This window comes from Rhamphochromis longiceps, linkage group LG5 (genome assembly GCF_057381845.1).
Source record: "Rhamphochromis longiceps isolate RC_006_pf linkage group LG5, R_longiceps_female_GT1.1, whole genome shotgun sequence".
Classification (NCBI taxonomy): domain Eukaryota; kingdom Metazoa; phylum Chordata; class Actinopteri; order Cichliformes; family Cichlidae; genus Rhamphochromis; species Rhamphochromis longiceps.
Window position 1 is genome coordinate 11,845,475 of NC_140561.1, and position 23,482 is coordinate 11,868,956.

Here is a 23,482-nt window from a genome sequence, read left to right on the forward strand (position 1 = left end):
TCCAATGAAATACCAGCGTAAAGTGAGGTCAATTGTGCCGACTTCATACATAAAACCTTGCAGATAATGGAGACACATTTTTACCTCAAAGCTTTATCCAGCGATTTGAGAAACCCTCTAAAACATCTAAACTAACCCAATGAAATCATAACTCGAGCACGACTCACCGTGCTTAACAACACAGGCAGTATATGCTTGTGAAATGTTTGTACATGGCTGCTTAGGTTTCATTTTTTATATAGGAGCTATGTTACGGAGTATAGCATGGTGGGAAAGGACGGAGAGAAACCCCCCCCCCCCCCCCCTAAGTTTTGTTGGTTTTGTTTTTGAGTTTGTTTTGGATTAATTGCATGTTTTTGTGTTTATTTACGGTTGTTGCACCTGTGTGGGAGGGGAGATTTTACTCTAGCCCAGCTGCCAGTGAGGCGGAGTTGAATACAGGGAGCGGCTGATTGGAGTTCCTCTTTATAAAGGGGAGAGGAAGCAGGAAGTGTTGTTGTTGTTTTTAGTAGGACCTCGGTGAAGCAGGAGAGCCCCGGAGATCCAGGACAAAGTGTGCGCATTTTTAATAGAAAGGATTTTTTTTTAGCCTGGCCTGGTTTTTGCTTTTAACGAAACGGAGGACGTGGAAAGGAGGACGTATTCCTATGGAGCTGTGAGAGGACGTGCGGGAAAAGAGAGGACGTGCTGGAAAAAAAGGGACGTGTTGGAAAAGAGGAAAACGAGCACTAGACTGGAGACCTCCTGCGCCCCGATAAGAAGAACTGGACCAGCTCGGGGAAGTTTAACTGCCGGGAGGTAATGTGGAGACCCAGCCTCGAACAAAGTTAAAGCCTGAAAAGGTGGGTGGCAAACCTGTTTTAGGGAGCTGCAGGATTGATACGTGTTGGTTGCGTGTTCGTGCAGTGACCCTCTCTCCCCTGTTTGTAACTAGGCGAAGAACTCGGACCGCGGTGGTCTTTGGGCTTTGGATCCCTGGCCGGGGTTGTCTTCAGCCGGTAGTTTGCCTAGAGGAAGAACAAATAAATTTTGTGTAACCCATTGCAGTGTGTGCGTGGTGGTTTGTTGCTGGTCCCTACTAGAATTCCTATTCTTTTTGCACGGAGGCTCTCTTAACAGACCTCCCTCAATTTTTAGGGGCATGCCGTCAAGTAGAAGTATTCATTGATGATAAAGAAGTGACATTTTTGCTGGATACTGGGTCTAATGTAACATTAATGCCACAAGCCTGTTTTAGGAGATTGTTTGGTGAACAGGAGCCGGGGAAAGAGAGTGATCTTAATTGGCTAAAGCTGAAGGCCGCGAATGGATTGGCTATTCCTTACGTGGGCTATGTGTTAGCTGAAGTACAGGTGGGAGACATTACCCTGAAAGATATGGGAATTGTGATTTCAAAGGACGACCCCAATAATTCTAATGCATTACCTATATTAGGTATGAACATCATCGTTCCATGTTGGGATGTGTTTTTTTTGAAACCTCAGACGCAGACCCAGACCTGGCCTGTTGGCTCGACTGTAGACGCTCAACAAGCGTGGGCATCTGCTTTTCAGGACTGTCAAAGAATTCAGGCAGCTGTCCCCGTACCACAAGTAGGGACCCTGCGACCCGCTTACCGCCACCCGGTGAAGATCCCTGAGCACAGTGAGCAGGTGATTTGGGCTAGGGCCCCACAGACACTGAGGAAAGGACAATGTATCTTGGTGGAGCCATTGGAAGGGCCTAGTACAGTTGCCGTTGCTCGATCGCTAGGAACTGTCTATAGAGGCCGGGTCCCCATCAAAGTAAGGAATCTCAATCCTTTTCCTATTACGTTACGACGTTATGAGGCCCTGGCTACATTCTCCACGGAAAATGTCGACATTCAGGAACCTTTTGAAGTCACGTTTGAGCAAACCAGGCCAGGCATCGTTGAAGTGGGCGTATCCCAGGTGAGCTCGGAACCATCTGGTAAAGCTCCTCACATTGAAGTTATGACACAAGGGCGGTCGAATCTATCTATGGAGGAGCAGGAAAAGTTAAATGGTCTCTTGAGGAAGTGGGGCGATGTGTTTGCTGCCGACGAAGAGGATTATGGCCACACAGATGTAATTACGCACTCTATTCCGACAGGTATGGCACCTCCTATTAGAGAGCGGTATAAGCCAATCCCCCCTAAAATGTATCAGGAAGTGCGAGAATTGCTGAATAATATGATTCGATCAGGGGTGGTGCGAGAGAGTACAAGTCCCTGGGCAGCACCCATTGTCCTGGTAAGGAAAAAGAATGGGGAATTGAGATTTTGTGTGGATTACCGCAAGTTGAATGCAGTGACACATAAAGACGCCCATCCATTACCTAGAATTGAAGAGACCTTGACGATGCTGACTAAATCAAAATACTACTCCACCCTTGATCTAGCAAGTGGGTATTGGCAAGTGAAAGTTTCTGAAGCTGACAGGGAAAAAACTGCATTTTGTACTCCTTTTGGCTTGTATGAGTTTGAAAGAATGCCTTTTGGATTGTGTAATGCTCCAGCAACATTTCAAAGGTTGATGCAGAGTTGTTTGGGAAGTCAAATCACAGAGTCCGCTTTTGTCTATCTGGATGATGTGATAGTATATTCACCGGATTTTGACAGCCACCTAGAACATCTGCAGGCAGTGTTTGCAAGATTGAAGAGCTATGGGCTGAAGTTGCGACCTGATAAATGTGTTCTTTTCCAGCAACAGGTGAAGTTCCTGGGTCACCTGGTGAACAGTGAGGGTGTGGCTCCGGACCCTGATAAGATTGCCGCTGTACAGAAGTGGCCGGCCCCGCAGACTATTCATCAGGTGCGTTCCTTCTTGGGCTTTGCCGGTTATTATCGGCGGTTCATTGCAGGGTTTGCGGGTGTTGCTAGGCCTCTTAACTCGCTGCTAGTGGGAGTACCCAAGAATAAAAAACAGAATATCCCCATAAATTGGGATGAGGATTGTCAGCAGTCCTTTGATCTTCTGAAGCAGAAATTGCTCGAGGCTCCTATTTTAGCTTTTGCTGATTTCAGATTACCCTTCCGGCTTTATACGGATGCCAGTAAAGTGGGCCTTGGTGCAGTACTGTCTCAAGTACAAGATGGGAAGGAATGTGTGATAGCCTATGCTAGCAGAAGCTTAGCACCCGCCGAAAGGGATGATGCAAACTATAGCTCCTTTAAACTGGAGCTGCTCGCTTTGAAGTGGGCGGTGACTGAGAAATTTAAAGATTATCTATGGGGGTCTCTGTTCACAGTTTATACTGATAATAATCCATTGGTCCATTTATCGACTGCAAAAGTGGGCGCAGTGGAACAACGGTGGGTAGCCCAGCTCGCAAATTATCAATTTGATATTAAGTATCGGCCTGGCCAGGAAAATGTGAATGCTGATGTTCTGTCTAGAATGCCAGCACCATTGCTCCCGGGGGAAAGGGTTCTAGTCCATACGACAAGAAGGGACGGACAGGGTAAACTGGCAGCACACTGGGAGGAAGAGATCCAAATTGTAGTTGGCCAGCCAAACCCTATGAACCCAGTCTACAGAGTTCGGCCAGAAGGTAAAGATGGGCCTGTTAGAGTGGTCCATCGTAATCGCCTGCGCATATGTACTTTCTTGCCTTCCGTCAATGATAAAACAGGAGGTGGCGCCTTAGAACCAGGAACGGCAGCTGCGCATGATATAGCGACAGCCTCAGACCAGTGGTTACTTCTATGGAGTATGGCACAGCAGATGCCAGGGCCAGGTCACTATCCGTCCTCCAACAAGTCCGCCCCTGCAACTCAGGAGGGTTTAAGGAGATCTGCCCGTGAAAATCTCGGGAAGCCCCCACCTCGATATACTTAGTAGAGTGCCCGAGGACGGGCTAGGAAAAAGTTGGGGTGGGTGTTACGGAGTATAGCATGGTGGGAAAGGACGGAGAGAAACCCCCCCCCCCCCCCCTAAGTTTTGTTGGTTTTGTTTTTGAGTTTGTTTTGGATTAATTGCATGTTTTTGTGTTTATTTACGGTTGTTGCACCTGTGTGGGAGGGGAGATTTTACTCTAGCCCAGCTGCCAGTGAGGCGGAGTTGAATACAGGGAGCGGCTGATTGGAGTTCCTCTTTATAAAGGGGAGAGGAAGCAGGAAGTGTTGTTGTTGTTTTTAGTAGGACCTCGGTGAAGCAGGAGAGCCCCGGAGATCCAGGACAAAGTGTGCGCATTTTTAATAGAAAGGATTTTTTTTTAGCCTGGCCTGGTTTTTGCTTTTAACGAAACGGAGGACGTGGAAAGGAGGACGTATTCCTATGGAGCTGTGAGAGGACGTGCTGGAAAAGAGAGGACGTGCTGGAAAAAAAGGGACGTGTTGGAAAAGAGGAAAACGAGCACTAGACTGGAGACCTGCTGCGCCCCGATAAGAAGAACTGGACCAGCTCGGGGAAGTTTAACTGCCGGGAGGTAATGTGGAGACCCAGCCTCGAACAAAGTTAAAGCCTGAAAAGGTGGGTGGCAAACCTGTTTTAGGGAGCTGCAGGATTGATACGTGTTGGTTGCGTGTTCGTGCAGTGACCCTCTCTCCCCTCTCTCCCCTGTTTTGGACCGCGGTGGTCTTTGGGCTTTGGATCCCTGGCCGGGGTTGTCTTCAGCCGGTAGTTTGCCTAGAGGAAGAACAAATAAATTTTGTGTAACCCATTGCAGTGTGTGCGTGGTGGTTTGTTGCTGGTCCCTACTAGAATTCCTATTCTTTTTGCACGGAGGCTCTCTTAACAGACCTCCCGTAACAGCTATACATGGATTTTGCCAACTTACTCACAGTGTTCTCTATCTGTCTCATTTAGATGGTGCAGATGTCTGAAAACATAATTTCACAGCTCATGGGGTTTTATTTGAGTTCTGCACTCCTGTTACCTCGTTTGTCAGGGTTCTCACCGATTTCATTTTTCAGAATGACATCAAAATAAGTGTTTTTGGCTCTGTACTCATAATCAGATCTCCAGGTGTTTGTATTGCTTTATACACTCAGCAAAATGGGCACGCCATGATTGTATGTGATGAGTATGTGTATGAGGAGCATTGTTCATCATCAGGGGGAAAAATAAGTAATTTCTCTGTGATGATTTGCCGTACAGCTACTGGATTTTTTCCTTCTTTTTTTTTTGCTTTTCAGACCTTTTCACAAAATGAAATGCTTTCGTGTGCTTGTGTTTTTAAAAATGCAGTGATATGAGGGGAGATTAAGAGAGATAGATGGAGCGGGAGCATGAAAGAGCGGGAGATGGAGCGAGACGAGAGTGAGTGAGTGAACGCTGGCGCTGTAATCCTTCTCGTCTTGGTGGGGAAGTTCTGTGTTTGAACAGAGAGTGACGAGGCAGGGCACAAACCTCCAGGATGGATCTCTGAGATTAAAGTGCCCCGATCGCTGCACTCACATCACATCCCCTAGCATCAGGGGGGAATTCATTTACTCACACAGAAAGACGGGGCAACTGAGAGTGTGGAGAACTGACAGAAAATGGAAAGCAAAGCCTGTCTGGAGGCTTTGTAGGAATTGAAAGCAGTTGAACTCTCTGAGGGCCTGTGGTTCAGCTAAGAGACGACATACTGAAGGGAGACGCACGGCGCTGTATGCAACTTGACTTATGAGTATGTTTTCTTACCTCTATAGACAAAACGACAGCACCATAACCGTAAAACTTTTGGAGACAGTACAACAATAAAAAGCTTAAAGTGGGCTTATATATCCATAGAATCAAAAATGCACATCCAAAGAATGTATTTTATAGGTTCACTGGCTATTTGGCTCTGCAACACTCTGATCAATAGCGAGCCAGGCATATGTAAGTGTATGGTAAGAAGTGCTGGGGGTGTTTTTTGTTATGGAATTATCCTAAGGTGACACAAGCGCCTCACTCTGCACTGCATACTGTGTTATATTCACTGATGGACTTTTTATTCATTTAAATGCAATTCATTCAAATGTATTTGGTACCCAGGAATTTTCCCACTGTGAACTGATAAAAATAGTCTGCATACATATTGGATTCAAGCAAAATGTCAATAATTAGCCAGTGTCAGAAATATCAACTTACAGCTTGCTACTGAGTGTCAATTATACCAGTAATGATGGAGTGAGTGAATGAGGGAGCGATTTCAGCTCTGGTTTTTACACACCCACTCATGCCAGCTTCATGCCATGCCATTTAAACCATTATAAGTAGCCTGGAATGAAAAAAAAATACCATTCAGCTTCTGACTTGCAGCTCAAAAAGGAAACTGTGAGGAATTTATGACAGCAATGGTATCGCACTTAGTGACAAGAACTGCGTGCATGTCAGCAAAGCTTTGGCAGAATGTCCTTAAATGTACCAAAGCTTGCAGTTACATTAAAATGCAACCCAATATGACACTGATTCAGTTCAATTCAATTTTATTTATATATCACCAGATCACAAAAATGTCAGGTGCTTTATACAGGGATGGCTGTAGCTCAGGAGGTAGAGCAGGTCATAAACTAATTGGAAGGCTAATAGATGTGGATAAGATACTAACCTCAAGATGCTCTCCAATGCATCCACCACAATATGAATTCATCTGAATGTTGGATAGAAGCATAGAAAAAAGAGCTTAGATGAATGGGTCTGAATGGGTGAATGAAACATGTTGTATAAAGCGCTTTGAGTACTCAGGTATAGTAGAAAAGCGCTATATAAGAACCAGCCTATTTGTACTGTAAGGTAAAGCCCTTACAGTAATACAGAGAAAACCCCAACAATCAGATGATCACTTACATCTTCAACGAGTCCCTGGCGAAGTCTGTGGTCCCCACATGCTTCAAAAGATCCACCATCATCCCTGTGCCCAAGAACAGCAAACCCTCATCCCTGAACGATTACCGGCCAGTTGCACTGACCTCGGTAGTAATGAAGGTGTTTGAGAGGCTGCTGAAGAACATCATCTCCTCCTCCATCCCAGACACCACAGATCCGCTGCAGTTCGCCTACAGATCCAACAGATCCACAGAGGATGCCATCGCCCACGTCCTACACACCATTCTCAGCCACGTGGACAAGAAACAGGGTAACTATGTGCGAATGCTGTTTGTTGATTACAGTTCAGCGTTTAACACAATAGTGCCCTGCAGACTGTTCACAAAGCTGAGGGATCTGGGACTTAACAGCCGTCTGTGTGCATGGGTGTTGGACTTCCTCACTGGCAGAACTCAGGTGGTGAGGGTGGGCAGGTGCTTCTCCAACAGCATCACCATCAACACAGGAGCACCTCAGGGATGTGTCCTCTCGCCACTGCTCTACTCCCTCTACACTTCAGACTGTGTGGCCACCCATGGCTCCAACACCATTGTGAAGTTTGCTGACGACACAGTGGTGTTGGGTGCCATCTCCAACAACGATGAGGCGGCCTACATGGATGAAGTGAAGAATCTGGCATCGTGGTGCCAGGACAACCACCTCCAGCTGAACGTCAGCAAGACCAAGGAGCTGGTGGTGGACTTCAGAAGGGGTCAGCACAGAGACTACAAGCCCATTATCATCAATGGAGCTCCAGTGGAGAGGGTGCAGTCCTTCAAGTATCTTGGTGTCCACATCTCCTCAGACCTGACATGGGCTGCCCACATTCAGGTCCAGACCAAAAAGGCTAGGCAGCGCCTGTATCACCTACGACAACTGAGGAAGTTCAGGGTCTCTCCAAAGATCCTCAGGATTTTCTATACAGGCGCTGTGGAGAGCATCCTCACACAGAACATGACATCGTGGTTTGGGAACAGCTGTGTGAAGGACCAAAAAGCTCTCCAGAGAGTGATCTGTACAGCAGAACGCTGCTGCAGGATTGCTCTCCCCCCCGCTTCAGGACACCTACACCAGGAGATGCCGGACTAGAGCAGCGCAGATACTGAAGGACCCGTCCCATCCAGGCAACAAACTGTTCCAACTTCTGCAATCTGGTAGAAGGTTCCGCATCTTCCGGGCAAGGACAGAGAGACTCAAGAGGAGCTTCTATCCCCAAGCCATCCGTGCCCTAAACACACACACCCGCCCTCTCACATCATCTATAATTGACTGAGACAGGACTCTTCCAGACACTAAACCAAGGCACAATGTACATTTCAATTCCTTTAATTTTAAATATGTTTATATTGTCTATCCTGTAAAATAGTCAGATGTCTATTCATATTAATGTACAGAATTCACCTGCTTGCTGCTACTACTGCACATTCACCCAATGTGTGTGTGTGTGTGTGTATGTGTGTATATATATATATATATATATATATATATATATATATATATATATATATATATATATATATATATAATGTTCCTCCTCTACACCCCCCCCCCCCCCAATTTGCACATGTCGAGGAGCGTGTCAGGCTACATTTCACTGTGTGTTATACTTGTATAACTATGCATGTGAAAAATAAAGAACCTTGAACCTTGAACCTTGATCCTGTATGAGAAAGCACTTGGTGAGAGTGGGAAGGAAGAACTCCCTTTTAACAAGAAGTAAAATCTGAATAAACTCCAGCAGAAACAGGCTCAAGTACAGGCAACTATCTGCCATAACTGGTTGGGGGTGAGGGGCGGGAAAAAAGACACACTGTGGAAAACAGCCAGAGATTAATAATAACTAGTGATTAGAAGCTAAGTGCTGTATAAACACAAAGAGTGAAGAAAAACTGTTGTTGGAAAAGCTCGAACAACAAAGACCTATCGAGGTTCAGGGTCGCCTGATCCAGCTCTAATTATATAGTTCATCAAAAAGGAAAGTTTTAAGCCTAATCTTAAAATTATAGGGGTTATCTGTTTCCTGAATCCAAACTGGGAGCTGGTTCCACAGAAGAGGGCTCTGGAAGTTGCAGGCTCTGCCTCCCATTCTACTTTTAAATTTCCTAGAAACCACAAGTAAGCCAGCAGTCTGAGCGTAAAGCACTCTAATGAGGTGGTTATTCAAGACCTTGTGATATAATCCATTTAGTCCATCTTACTGAAGTTGTATACGCTGTCTGTGTCTGGTTTCACTTGGTAACAAACTACTGTGAAAATATACCATAATACATTTGGATTCTAATTTAAGCTGTTTGGAATAATGTGAGTTCACATTATAATCTACAGTACATATGTGGCAACACTTCATGTTAAGGCCTTTACAACAGCTATTGATTAATAGCAAATTTTTCCTTTGTATTAGCCCTTATTATATATTAATAAACTACTATATGTTAATAATAGCACCACAAACACTTTAGCTGTTTAAAAGACACTGCAGAAGTACCCTGATAATGCATGTCGATGATCACAATCAACAAAGTGTTTGCAGTTATGTCTGCCAGCAGGGCTGCCTGCAACCGTTGATTAATAGAAAGAAAATCACCCATTTCTCTATTTGGGTTGAGTAAATAAAACATACAAATTCCTATTTGTTCACAGAACCTATTAATACAATGAAATCATTACTAGCTCTAACTTTAATTTATGGTTAAAATTAAACTGGGAGTTAGTAACAGTCCTGTTTTGCATTCGAGTTTCATTATTTTAGCTGTGGGGGAGAAACCCGAATCCTACTGTGTGTCAATGTCTCTCTCTCTCTCTCTCTCTCTCTCTCTCTCTCTCTCTCTCTCTCTCTCTCTCTCTCTCTCTCTCTTTGTGTTTGGTTCTGTGCGTAATTGATTTTGTATTATTAAACTTGCTTTGAACTGGAGCAGCTTTGCGGCACCTCATATGTCATAGGTGCGCCATGGTCGAATTTAGGGATGGTAACAGGCACATTAATAAGAACTTATAACACACCACAATGAAAATAAAAACCTGAATTATCCAATAACAACGACTCACTAATCCATATTTGTTCCCTGTAACAAGAGCCTGAAAGCAAAGACACTAAAAGCAAATCAGACACTCTTGGGTTTTGTTGTTGTTGTTTTTTACTATGGTGTTTGCATGTGCTCACACAGGTATAAGAAGAGGTCAAATCAAGCATAATTAGTAACAACAACAACAGTATGCTGCGGGCTTTAAATATAAATACACAGCATAGTGTGTATGTTACTTTGTTACTTTGTAGTTACTTTCATGGTCCACTACAGGTGGAATAAATACACAGTTTACTTTCATTATTTATGTTTTGACATTTTTAGACAAAAGAAACAAACATATAGGACAGCAGTGTATTAGGTATTAGCATAAATGGGCAAATTCATAATGTATGCATGTTTGCTGGTAATCAGATCGTTTTACTGTGTGTGTAAGTTGAGCAAGGAAGCTCTGCATTCCCTCATCTGTCGGCTTTCGTGGGTGTTCAGGCTGTCGGTCTATTCTTTACATAACTTCCTCTTTCCCACGCTGTCAAACTCAATACTGACATCATTTCTCCGGTCCAATAATTTTCTTGCCTGCCCTCTGTGAGCGAATCAGCCTCTGTTCTGCGCATTTTAAATCTCACTGCTCTCTCACTGTCATTCTGCCTGTCAGACTCTCATTCGTGCATCTCGCGTACCTCCTCCCATGGTCACTCAGAGCCCCATCTAAGCCTCCGTCTTCCTCTTCACCACCATCAGCGACTAGACTCACGGGTGGTCTTGTCCTAATTCCTGCCATCGCTGAGAGTCCGTTCTACTGTGACAGTTGGTTCATCAGAGTCTAATCACCAAAAAGCTTATTAATCAAATTCTGTATCTCATAGAATCATGTACAGTTTTTTCCAAATGATCTCTCCTTATTGAACTGATGATGGGAAGTTTCAGCTATCTGAATGCAAATGGAAGAAGAACTCGAGGCTACAATCTGATGGATAAATGCAACTTTGAAGAGATCTGAACCCATTCATGAAGTGTATGTTGTATCTGTTATTGGATGATTACAGTGCAGCCTGTCAGAATCAGTAACTGTTACCTTGCAGCTTGTGACAGTGTGAGCCCATAAAAAGAGGGGAGACACCATTCCCCAGAGGGCAGTCATAGCGGCAAATGAGCGGATACCAGATGTGTTTTTATGGTATTATCATGACTGACAAAATAACTTATCTTGATCAACTGTATTGACGCACTCCTCTGTAGTGGTGGAAATTTACCGCAGGAGCTCGAATGGCCCTAAATTATCTTGAGCTCTTCCTTTCATGCTGCAACTTCCTGCAATCTGCTGACCTTTCATCTGAAACCTCCCAGTTTTGGCACACAATAAGCCCTTCACACTACAAATCCCCAGGTGAGCTCCCTTTGGTTTGGGCTAGTCTCTGAACCGTAGAGGGAGTAGACTCCCATGCTTTCTCAGACATGGTTTTGAGTTTCAGCTGAGGCACATGGCAGTGATATTTCAGTGCATTTCAGTGTACAAGTGAAATAGCTCTTACTATTATTTTCTTTTCCTGAATGACTTTAAAAAAGCAGTGTGCGACTTCATTACAACTCCCATTAAAAAGACAGTCAGACTCTTGCTTATGATTTTATGTTAACTCCATGAAAAATGTTTTTTTAAATTTATAGTTTATCCATTTAATGACCTGGTGAAGTTAAACCTGGTAAGTGATTATATACATTTCCTTGGCAAAGCAGGGAAAAACAACCTGAAAGGCATCGACTACCCTGCACCATTTCCTCTAAGCAGAGATAAGAGAGCGACTCACTCTGCATCAGCCCTTGTGTCTGAGCTTTATGAAAGCAGCCTTAAGCACTTTCAGGTTGCAAATGCGTACGTTAATGTTTAAACTTTGCATTTTTCACACACGCAGCAGGCAGTGCGGTTGTAAGTTTAAAACTGGAAGACACTGAGTGCGCAATAAGACACAACAACAGCCGTTCTGTAAAAAACTCCCACTCACCACTACGCATTACACATGACTCATCTCTTGCTGAAACGTAACGCAGTGTGATTCTATAAGACTGAGGCCAAACACGGTGAGACCAAGCAAGCGCTCATTCCAGCTAGACATGTTATATGAATGCCATTATTCAAAACTCTATTGTTGCTCTGTTTCTTACTGCCTGCCACCTGTAATTAATTAATGGCAATACCATAAAATCAAAGATGAGTTTGAGTCCACAGGGTTGGATTGGTGTTATATATATTTAAGAGCTTATTTCCTAGTACGGTACATCACTGCTTCTTTTAACAACGCTGCAAATGTTTGGTATAGTTATAATAGTTTGATGCTTCCTTTGGCTTTTTTTAGTTCCTAGTCCAGAACAAATTTTCAGTAGGTGAGGTGGGTGAAGACTCTTTTTTTAGTTTGTGCTGTCGTGTGCAGCAGGGTTATTTTCGTTAAAATACTAATCTAAACTAATCTAAAAACTAGGGCTAGATTTTGTTCACTACAATAAAGATAAAAACTACACTTTAGAAAAAATTTGGAAAACTATCCATCCATTTGCTTCCACCTATCCTTTTCAGGGTCGCGGGAGGTGCTGGAGCCTATCCCAGCTGTCTTAGGGCGAGAGGCAGGGTACACCCCGGAGTACCCGGGGAGAACCTATGCAAAATCCACACAGAAAGACCCTGGTCTGATGGTGGAATTATAAAAAAAATACAAAATTATAATAACTCTGGTGTGCAGAGTGTGGTTTGCTATTATCTTGCTCAAATAAGCAAAACCTTCCCAGATTGAAAAAAATTATATGGGCATTTGTTGCACCAGAACCTACCTGTATCGTTTAACAACCAATCATGTTTGCCACGTGCACAAGTGCACGTTTATGGTAATATTAAACTGGACTTACCACATTAAGCCCATAAGCTTATTGAAAGCTTGTGCATATATTCAAATTCTGTGGCACAGTTTTACCTTGTATTTTGTAATGCGGTGAAGAATCTTGTTCACTTACGATGCTTTTTAGAAAGCCCATGTAGTGATGTCCACTGCCTGTTTTTAATGTGGTGCTGCCTGAAGGTGTGAGGATCACAGCCATTCACTGCTGGTTTTCAGCCTTGTCCCTCATGGACGGAAATTTCTGCTGCTTCTCTGGTTTTTTAAATCACATTATATACCCCAGATTCTTTTTAAATGTTATTCCTATTTATCTGAATTCTTGCCGAATTTTTGGCACAAGTAGTAAGTCACGTATCTTTACTTCTGACAGACTCTCTGGGCTGCTTTTTTGTAATACTTAATCATGTTACCTCATTAGATACTCCAGCAGGATTTTGCCAGGCATTCCTGTCACAAGTTTTTCAGAAAGTGTTGCTCACATTAAATGTGCAACAAGGTTTTATTTAAAAAAACATCTCACGCTTAACATCTGAAATGTTCTGTTTGTATTATTTTAAATTAAACATAGCCTTTGAACGGTTTGTAAATGACTCTTCTGTTTTTATGAATTTATGCAGCATCCCAGCTGTTTTTTTTTTCTTTTCTTTTGGTTATGTGGTTGTAACTTAGCTGATACAAAACACAGATAAACATTAGAAAAAACAAGTTTTAATTCAACATTTTCCCCAATTTTGCCCAAAACATGCTTGTATCTCTGTAGCAGAAATCGGCAAGCGGTAAGAGAGCACTCACCAGCATTCTGAGTAGCACATTTATGAGTTTAAATACTTCAGATTCCAAAAATGCGGCATAATGGAAAACACTATGAGACCAAGTTATCAAAGCAAAAAAACATTTTGATGGAAATGCGGCAGCCTTGATGTCTGGGTGGAATGCACTCATGCACGCGTTAGATTGGTAAGGCTGTGCGCTATTTAAACTATTCTCCACAGGTAAGGAGGTGGGAGAGTGTGCACCTGTCAAACAAACAAATGAACAACCAAACAATGAGCCTTTCTGAGGACTTTTTAAAGTCTATTAAATTTCAATGACTGATGTGATGCCACACCTACCAACCCAGATCTGGATCTGTCTAACTGGTACCAAGAGGTTTTAGAGGCTAAATGGTGATATTTATGAGCATTTATTCTCCTCAAAATATTCTGATGCGTAGCTCCTCTGTTTCTGTTAGATATGCTTGGCATACATCTCTATTTTCTTAGGCACATAAATCACTGCCAGGGAGGGTGCCTAGTGATGACATGCTCTCTTAATTAGTCAAAGCCACTGCTCCCAATTTTCTGTCTGCTTAAGCAGTGAATGAAGCACACACCCAGATAGGCAGCAAAGTTGGACATGACACAGTCAGTGCAGTCAGACTGCACCTGATGTGTGGTGCCACTGCCACTGCAGGATCTTCCTCTGCTCAACAGCAGATATAAAAAAGGCTATCAGCATCTTGTTCCAGTGCCTGGGCAGAAAGACATGATAGGAAAGTTGGCAGCAGTATCTTCTAATTTTCATGCTTTTGCATCACCTCAGATGCAGTGTTTTGTTTTGACTAAAGCAGCAGTAGTTGTTAAGGATTTAAAAAAAAAAGCAAAAATGAGCTGCAGTTGCATCTAAAATCCAAAACTATTTTTAGTTCTTGCTGGAGATAAAAAGTCAAGCATATCACATAAAAAGGCACTCTAAAGATATACGTCTCCGCGGCAGTTTAATGCCCCCAGAACCATAAATAATTGCCCCCGCTCATTGTTTATGTTTATTATACTCAGCTATGTCTTTAGGGCATATAAGTAAATTAGTGTGTGAGCCTGGCCTGCTCACATAACAGCTTCTGAGTAGTTCAGCAGACAGATGAGCTGAGTCCTAATGTGGGAAACTTCTCAAACCTATAGTCACATTAGAAAGTCTAAAGTAAAACTAGGAAAGTTGTTATGAACCTGAATACATTACATTTTGCTCGCTCCCAGCTACATATTCAGATTTATAGACTTTGCATGAGTTGCAGTTCAAAATAATCCTTCTTTATCTCATACTGGGGTTAGTGCAGCCGCTTAGTACATGAAAATATACTTTAGCCCCTCCCCTTTTAAAGCCACCCTCACTTTAAGTCTTCAAGTGAAACTGAATGTAGAAGATGCTGTGCTCTGAGCCAGAGCTGTGCATCTGAGACGACGACATTAAAGATATCTAATATCTCTGACTTAACACAGATCAAAGGAACAACCGTCTGAAAACAAGAATTCATGGATTACATCTGCAGCTAGTTCTAACTTCCTCATTCGAAACTCTGGGCCTTGTTAATGTGTGTCCTGTTTTGTAGGACAGAAAACTTAAAAAATAAAGATAGGTCTCAGTTTTATTTTAATTCAGTTCAGTGATGGGGAGATATAAACATCTCCAGGGCTGCTCTATTTTATTTTATTTTATTTTAGTTAGCATGCTGGAATTTGCCTTTTTTATTGAAGGGCTGTTCAGCTGCCTTTTGTAAGCACGCCGCATATTTTGCTTTTAGCATGCCTCTAAGAAGACAGAGTGTTGTGGCCTCCGCTCTGCCTTATTGACTTATAGTTTTTGGATTATGTCCATGCCATAGTGCTGAAGGGCCTGCACGTCTGCGTAATCAATCTCTTGTACATTTTGAACTTAATTGACTGATTTTCTCTGGACATTCAATGCTGGGCGGGATGATGATCGGTCCTCACAAATCTCAGTCTGTATCGCTGCTCTGGGAAGCTAAATGCAAGGTAGCTGCTTTGTCAGCAGTGACTGTTGATCCTTAGATGGAAAAACATGTATGGGAATACAAGTGAGAAACATATAGATAAAAAGCAAACAGGCTTTTACTTGAAATGTCCATTTTACACTTTCTCTGTATATGAGTAATGGTGTTTGTGTGTATTTTGCTGTCTGTATGTATTACTAGTCTGATTATCTTTGCCAAACCAATCACGGGAGCAGTTTTTAAACTTGTTTAATAAACGTATAAATATGAAAATTCAAATATAGTTACTCAGTGGCATTTTCATCAATACTGCAAAGTGTTTATTGAGTTTGTGAAGTAATTAACTGGTTCATAGTTGTGAAAGAAAGTATTCAGCGTATTGTTAGTGTGTGTTGTAATAATGTGTTGCTCGATCAATACAATTAAAGGCTCATTTAATTGCACACTGTGGGATGCTGAACTGTCACCACAGCCCCCCCCCCCCCCCCCCCCCCCCCCAAAAAAATCATGCAATTATTAACAGTCTTTTGCAGTTTATTAGTTGTAAGACTGGCTTCAGTGGTTAAGTAATTAAATCATATTTATCTGAAAGCTCACAAATCTGTCAATGCAAGAAATGTGTGAAAACTGTGTGCAAAAGAGGCGAAGCACTTGCATCATACCAGTCATCATTTTTGCTGATGTGTGTGTTCATTAAAAAATACGGGCAAAAAAAGTTGCTTTTATGTTTGATTGATGATGCTTCAGAAATGGCAGCGGCTGAAGGAGTAAACAAACTAAATACATGGTCAATATACATAAAACAGCAGATAACATGAGAAAATCAGTCATTTTTCTGTGTTTTTCCTGCATGTGTTTACTCCTAGTGGGTGCATGTGCTGATGACAGCTACATTTTTCTCAGTTGAAATCATTACTGCCGTCTCTGAGATGTTAACTCAGTCTGCAGTCTTCCTCAATAGAAGATTAATGATAATGATTTATTGAGGTAACAACAAACACTCATGTAAGAAGATTTCTGACTTAAAATTTAATATTTCATCAACATTAAAATGTAATGGCATACAGTGCATAAACTAGAGGCGCTTTCATAGAAAGCAAAATGGTTAAGCATCCGCATTAACACACGAATGTCTGGCTGATTACTTAACGTATTCAGAATATCAGCCTTCAAAGACATCACTGTCATTCCTTCACTGTCCAAATGTGTTAAACTTTTTTTTTTGGCAGCAATAAACATGACAGTTTACTTATTTTAATTTAAGACATGTTTAATTTTAATTAAGTTTAAAACTTTTTTATTTAATGTAAAATTATATATTTTTTAAATTTACTTTCAAATTCTTCAGTTGCTGAATGGGCTGCATAGTTTTCATAAATTGCATAGTTCAGAATAGCTATAATTGTACCAGATGGTTGCACTCAGTTAAGTTGGACTAGACTGTAATACAAACCGTTCAGTTTGTCAACAATAAAACTGACTGAAATGAGAGAAAGACTGAGTGTGAGACTTTGATATTAGATAAAATGAATATTGATAAAGTTTACCTTTATGTGCAAAATTTTAATATCGCAAAATATTTTAAAAAATCGCAATAATATCGTATCGTGCGTTAAATATTGTGATAATATCGTATCGCGAGTTGTATGGTGATTCCCACCTCTACTGTCTATGGCATTGGCACTTGTCAAAATGGATGAGGACAAATGATCCTGTTTGTATTGAGCCTGGTGCAATCAAAGAGCTGAGTACTGCTGTGATTCACGTCTGATTAACTGAGGACACGGTTTCTGTGAGTCACTTCTGAAAAACTTCAAACCTTTTAAAAAAAAAAATACATGTGAGAGAACAAGAAAGAAGATGAAAAAGAAGGAAGTACTGCCACAAATCTTTGGTTGTTTCTCTTGCTTATCAAATAAAAGCAGAAGAAATGTTGAATAATCAACGTGTAAATATAGGAGCTGTAGTGCCTTATGTCTAGTAGCTGCTTTTTCTATATATGATTGCTCCTTCCTCTGACAGGCTTTGCTGATGGATACCACTTAAGGTGAGTGCTCTCAGAGACAAATCTCAAGACTCAGACATGTACCTGTAAGTCCAAACAGCTGACTAGGCAAGTGAGCAAAGCCACAAGTTTAATCCCAAAAAGTTGATTCTCTTCATCTGGACGTAGCATTTTCAGTAGGAGAAACATTTCATCAACTTCATGATTCTATCACACCATCTGCAGTGGCTAACAAGACACCCAACACAAGGCCTCATCCTGTAGATCTGTGAGCAGTAGAAGGTTCTTGCCATTGTTGATGGATATGTATTGATGTACCTGTCCTCCCAAGAGCTGGTGATCAGGGCACAGACATTCTGGATCATGGAACTCACCTCAGCTGGCAGCAGTTATTCTCTCAAATTCTCCCTGTCGGCTGTCACACCACGATTTACTGCTGCATCCCTCCACCACTTACATTTGAACCAAGACTGAGAAGCAGCATCATCAGACAAACTTCCTATGCAGAAGGACTCACAGAGGAGTGTCAGCTTGAGCTGACTCTTGCAGCAAAGCCCTGGAATACATGTGTAAGGGGGTCTGTATTTTGTGTCTGGGCTGTGGGAACCTCTTCTGCTGTTAGCCTTTGCACCTGTGGTTATTTCACCCTGCGACTCAAAGAAATCCAGTGCCCGTGCCGTGCTTGCAAGTCAAAAACATTGCTAGCTAATTAGAATGCTAGCACGATGAAATATGCAAATGCACACACGCCCTCTTTCTCCGGCAGAGAGGTCAGTAGGCAAGACAATAGAGAGGCCTTCCGGGAACTTTCACTTTCATTGCTATTGGACTACTGTGGAATGTACAGGCAGACTCTGTGAGTTGCTGTTCAGTAACCCCGGGGGAAGTTTTCTTGCAAGCGATGAGGTGTAGATAAAACGTTCTCTTCCTCTTTTCCTTGACTTGCTTGTACACATCGTAGGATACCTCGGGGTGGCAGATCTTTGTTCTGTGCTCTTGATGCATCTTCCAGAGCAGGGTGGCTAGTAAAGTGCTGGAGCTGAGAAGTGTATGCCCGGTACTTTTAAAGGGGAATGCTCAGACCTACCTGAATGTGCAGAATGTGCAGAGATATTTCTTCAGGTGCTGAAATAGAACCTCGGGGGGATTAACCAAGATGGAAGCACAGAACATGCAGTGAATGTTTGAAAAAGAAGGGGCAGGTAAGTCATTATAATGTACTGGCATGAGCAACTGCAGGATATCCACTAAGTGTGATGAACGCGTCATTAATAGACTTGAGCTTTCCAAGCTGTGCCAAGCTGTGCCAAGCTGTGTCAAAATGCTGTGAAAAAAAGTAGCTTAGTGGTTGCTGTGAAGAGTTAAACAGTTCAGTGAAACGTGCATTTAGCTATGTTTTTGTCAACTATAGTAGTAGTCTAGTAGTCAACAACTACAAGACCTGCTGTGCTTTAAATTATATCCTCCCTTATATTCTGTCACTGTGGAGCAAAGGCAAACTTAATTTGGGATCGCATTGGAATGAAATTCATAAAAGCTTCTCTGTCCTGTTTTCAGAAGAGGTCAATAAAACCATGTAGAGCTCAAATACACTGCTCATGACTCTAACGGAGCCATGTTTGCATAAGCTATTTGGTTTTGTTGTTGTTTATGGCCTCAAGGCAGGCTGCATTATGTCTGTGGCCTTCTTTGATTTTATTTGTATAAGAATTGAACACCCACACTGTCCTGGCATCTAGATTTTCACAATTTTTATTTATTTATTTATTTTTATCTATGATGCACACCAATACACGGATATGGAAACCATGCAAACATGCATACATTTCCTCTGGCTGTAATATCTTTTTTTAAAATGTAATTTTTAATAACATATACCTCCTGAAGCCTTTGTACATTAGGATGTTCAAAGTTTATTTTTTCCCACTGAGATCAGTTTCCATTTCAGCTTTGTAAACCGGCGGTCTGACAGTGACTTTCCCTGGCCTGACGTGAGGAAACAAATCTGCTGCACTGTCAGCTTGACAGCAGCCTATGCCAGAGAAAGGCAAAGTGAAAGGTCTGTCAGGGCCAGTCAAATTATTTCTCCTGCCCTGATGCACTTGCAGACAGATAAGCTGTCCTTACACACTTCCCCTCCTCAACTCACCTCTGTCCTCCCCAGGCTCCGTGCAAACACTCAAAACCTGTGATTGATAGAAAAGTGCAGGCGCAAGAATATTGTCAGCACTTGTTGCCTGGCAGAGGTCTCCATCAGTGGCATAGCTAACACAGGTCCTCCATCCATCGCTGAGAGACTCCAGACATCACAGGTCTCCAAACAAATGTCACAAGAGTCACTCTTCCCTGTATTTCCATTGTGTGCGCTGTTATGGAGTTCTGCCAAGTGCTGACAGACAGTCAGTGCGGACAGGAAGACACTGTGAATATAGAGGAGTTAAGCCTCAGTGTTGACATTTTGAAAATGCTTGTTTTGTTGTTGGCCCGCAGTCTGAAATTGTGGCTCATCCAACCTTTAAGACCCCTGTGCTGTGTCTGCAGAGATGTCAGCGCTGTTAACAATGTGTCAAGCTCGCGCACCGGAGCTAAAGAAAACACATCCACCTTCATTAGGCGCGCTGACTGGGAATATGATTAGTAATTTTAGTAAGGAACTTGCTAGGACTGATTTCTAGCGCTCAGGCTTCGGCGGGGTCATAAATGTAATCAGTGTTTACAGTTTTGTGGTAAAAGTGCTCCTCCAGGATCCATTTGCTCTGAGTGAAGTTAACATGCCGCTGTTACTTGAAAACTGTAATTCACATTTACCAGGGCTTTGGAAAGGAGACTCATTTGTCATTTATTTATCATATGACACACATGTAAATGGATTATATAGCTGAGGCTTAGAGTCCATTCTCTCCTACTGCTCCTCCACAATCCCTCATCCCTCACTCCCACCGTCTTCCCTCCTGTCACCAGAGCTGTGCTCATATCCATTACACGACTCCACTCCTGTGATAAATCTGTCTGTCAGCAAGACATCATAATCAAATTGTTCCAGAGGTCATTTAACATTGCAGAGGAGGGACTTCACTTTAGCCCTTGGAAGATCCGGCTTCAAATACAATTAATGTGTCAGAGATGAATTGCGGAATGAAGCATTTGCAGAGAAAATGAACTGTCTTGCCGACTGAAATAGCCTCGTTATGGCCAACTGTGTCACTTTATCTGCTAACTTCCATCTCTGGTATTTAGTTGCTATTCCTGCTCTCACAGTATCGGTTGTTTTAATAATAATAAATGATAAAGCAGTTGCTGATGACAGATTCGAGATGACTTTTAGGGATACTGCACCAAGTTCCCTATATTCACACCAATATACAGAAATTACAGTACAATCACATCGCTAACAAAAAAGCTGCACATTGATTTTTGTAACAGTGCACAAGTTGGGCCTATAAATACAGGTGGGGTCTTCTAATGAGGCCTCTGCATATGTATTTGGTTTCTCTTTAGAATTAAACTGAGTTTTCCTTGCTGTACAAAGCCTGCATGTTATTAAATACCTCAAACACAATCACAATGTCAGAGTTGTGCTCCCAGCTGGGAGTGTGCTTCAAATAACTGGATATGAAGGCAATTGGTACACATGCCTTTTACCTTTGTGTTTTCATTCAATTCACCATTCCTGGAATATCTTTGCTGAGCATCTCTGACATGAGGATTCTCCACAGGGTTACATTGGACTCCATCTAGTACTACTAATAACAATAATAATCACCATCATGTCCACTGGTGATTCACATACACGGTTGATACAGAATAAAAAGGAAACATGCAGATACATGCAGATGCGACTGTCCTCTGAATCTGGACCTAAATTATCTGGTCAATTAACTGATTAGTCAGTCAGCAAAGAACTAATCACCCTTCATCACATTTAAGAACAGCGTCAAACATTTCCAGTTTCTCATGGGAAAATGGTGTTTTCCTTATTTCATTAAATATCTTTATGGTTTGTGCTGTTTCTCAGAAGGCACAGAAAAAACAGATTTAAATGTCTGTATACTCAAACAGTCACATAAATAAATAAATATTAAATAAATGAATCATCTTTAAGCGTTTGCATCGGTTTAATGCGGCACATCTGTTGGCCCATGTCTGCCTGTATTGCTGGATGAGTGGGTTCTCCTTGATCTTCTATTCTTTTTGTCATTTCTACTCTCCTTGTTTTCCATCCATCCAGTGTATCCCAGCTGTTGTAGAGTGGGCAGATGGCCAGTTTAGCTCCAAAAAAGGGAGAAAAACAACCATTCATGCTCACATTCACACCTATAGCCAACCTACCACTTAACCTAACATGCATGTCTTTGGACTGTGGAAGGAAGCTGGAGATCCTACAAAGGCACAGGGAGTACATGCAAATTGAACACAGAGAGGTGGCTTGTGGATTCAAACTCAGGACTCTCCTAATGTGAGGCGAGGTCACTATCCTCTGTTCCCCATTCTATTCTCTCATATTGTCTTCCAGCTTCTTTTATTGTACAGCCAGTTCCACCTTATCCTGTATGTTTTAGGTGGGTCTTCCCCAAAGCCACCACTCTCTGTAGGTCCTATTCTGTTTCAACGCTGCTCTGCTAAGTTGCTTAATCTAATTCAAATAAACAGAATACCTTCATTACACAAATCCTTCCCATGAATAAGCAGAATAAATTGTATTATTTACGTATCACTTCTTTGTCGAGCACAGATTAAACAATATTACCAGCATTAAGTAATTATCAGCTGCATTCTAACATAGCTCCCCTGAGTTTACAGTGCAGACCTATTTCTTCTATTTCACAGGGCTTTGCCTTCTACTAGGTTACACAGGTTTAGGGAGCTGAAGCTGAACAAATACATTCTTTATGACACAAACAGAGTGCAGACTGTGCAGACAGTCTCTGTGCTGACTGGCTGACCTGTGCTGATTGCAGAACTGCTATTTCATCATGCTGTATTACTCATTCAGTTCCTGGGGAGGGAAAAAGGAAAAAAGGATGCTGAGTTAGGTCAGAGTAGACAGGTGAAGACACTGTGTGCACTTACTTTTAGCTCAGCGGCTAACACTGTGATAGTGATATGCACATGTATACTGAGTAGTAGGGGTGCAACGATACACAAAATTCACGGTACGGTTCGATACTTTGGTGTCACGGTTCGATATTTTTTCGATACAAAAAAAATGTTCATGCCTTTTTAATTTGTCATTTATTAAATTTTCACGGCACATTCCGCACCACATCTCTGTGCGTTCATCATTTGTTTGAAGCCAGCTCACCTCCTGCAACTACTTTTCCGAGAATACGTGCTTCTTTTGTGGTTCGGACTCCTTCTGACATTTCTTTGGAGGTGGAGGAACATCACAGTAATTGCTTAAAGGAGTTGGCTTCTTCGACATCTTTAAGAGTTCTAAACAAATGTCTGTCCTCCTCCTGAAAATCTTATGTACGCAAACACGCATTGCAACTTCTTATCTTGTGCGCGTTTTTTTATTTTGACAGCGAATGCGCACCTGCGGACCACTTATGTGCAGCCCTGGTTATTTAGCTCATCATATCGCAGCCACAGAAATTCTTTTGTCCATGAAACCATAAAGCTGCACTTTCTTTTTGCCTTATAGTCTGATTTGTCATAACTTCTCCGTTTTGTGGTAAGCTTTTCTTTGGCGGTCACTTCTTCACCCTGACCTGTCTTATTTGGCTCAGCAGAACTAAAATATAAATCCTGCTGCTTTTACACACGCACTCACATAACGCTCAGCGATCCTCTGCGTGATCAACCTCTCACATGTTTAAGCTGCCGGAGATTTCACTTGTCATGTTTGCATAGTAAGCTAACGATTGATAAGACGATGTCAGAGAAATTGGTGCGCAAATTATCGTCACTCACAGATCAGTGCTGTTGCTCTCTATACACAGTTCGCGCGATTGCAAAGTGAAAGCAAAAAACAAGCGCAAATTCAAACGCGATTTCAATATGTCACATATAGACAGTGG

The 23,482-nt window shown here is 42.2% G+C and overlaps 1 protein-coding gene across 3 annotated transcripts; it reads left to right on the forward strand.

The window, feature by feature from the left end:
- Positions 1 to 277: 277 nt before the first annotated feature.
- On the forward strand, positions 278 to 2,905 carry LOC146669300 (uncharacterized). 3 transcript variants are annotated; one of them, XR_014911703.1, is made up of 2 exons: positions 278 to 842; positions 2,706 to 2,905. XR_014911703.1 is itself a non-coding variant. In XM_085405852.1 (2 exons), the coding sequence occupies exons 1-2, from the start codon at positions 1,218 to 1,220 to the stop codon at positions 2,741 to 2,743; spliced, it is 933 nt and encodes a 310-aa protein (XP_085261978.1). In that variant the 5' UTR covers positions 1,179 to 1,217; the 3' UTR covers positions 2,744 to 2,905. The 3 variants fall into 3 exon arrangements, 1 of the variants encoding a protein (XP_085261978.1); XR_014911702.1 differs by lacking the exon at positions 2,706 to 2,905 and adding an exon at positions 935 to 1,041; XM_085405852.1 differs by lacking the exon at positions 278 to 842 and adding an exon at positions 1,179 to 2,112.
- The last annotated feature ends 20,577 nt before the right edge of the window (positions 2,906 to 23,482 follow it).

What these genes read in the sequence shown, in the direction of transcription:
- LOC146669300 (XM_085405852.1), top strand. Translation starts at nt 1,218, where the DNA reads ATGCCACAAGCCTGTTTTAGGAGATTGTTTGGTGAACAGGAGCCGGGG. An exon ending in TACGCACTCTATTCCGACAG is followed by an intron (nt 2,113 to 2,705) that starts GTATGGCACCTC and finishes GTTCTTTTCCAG; the next exon opens with CAACAGGTGAAGTTCCTGGG.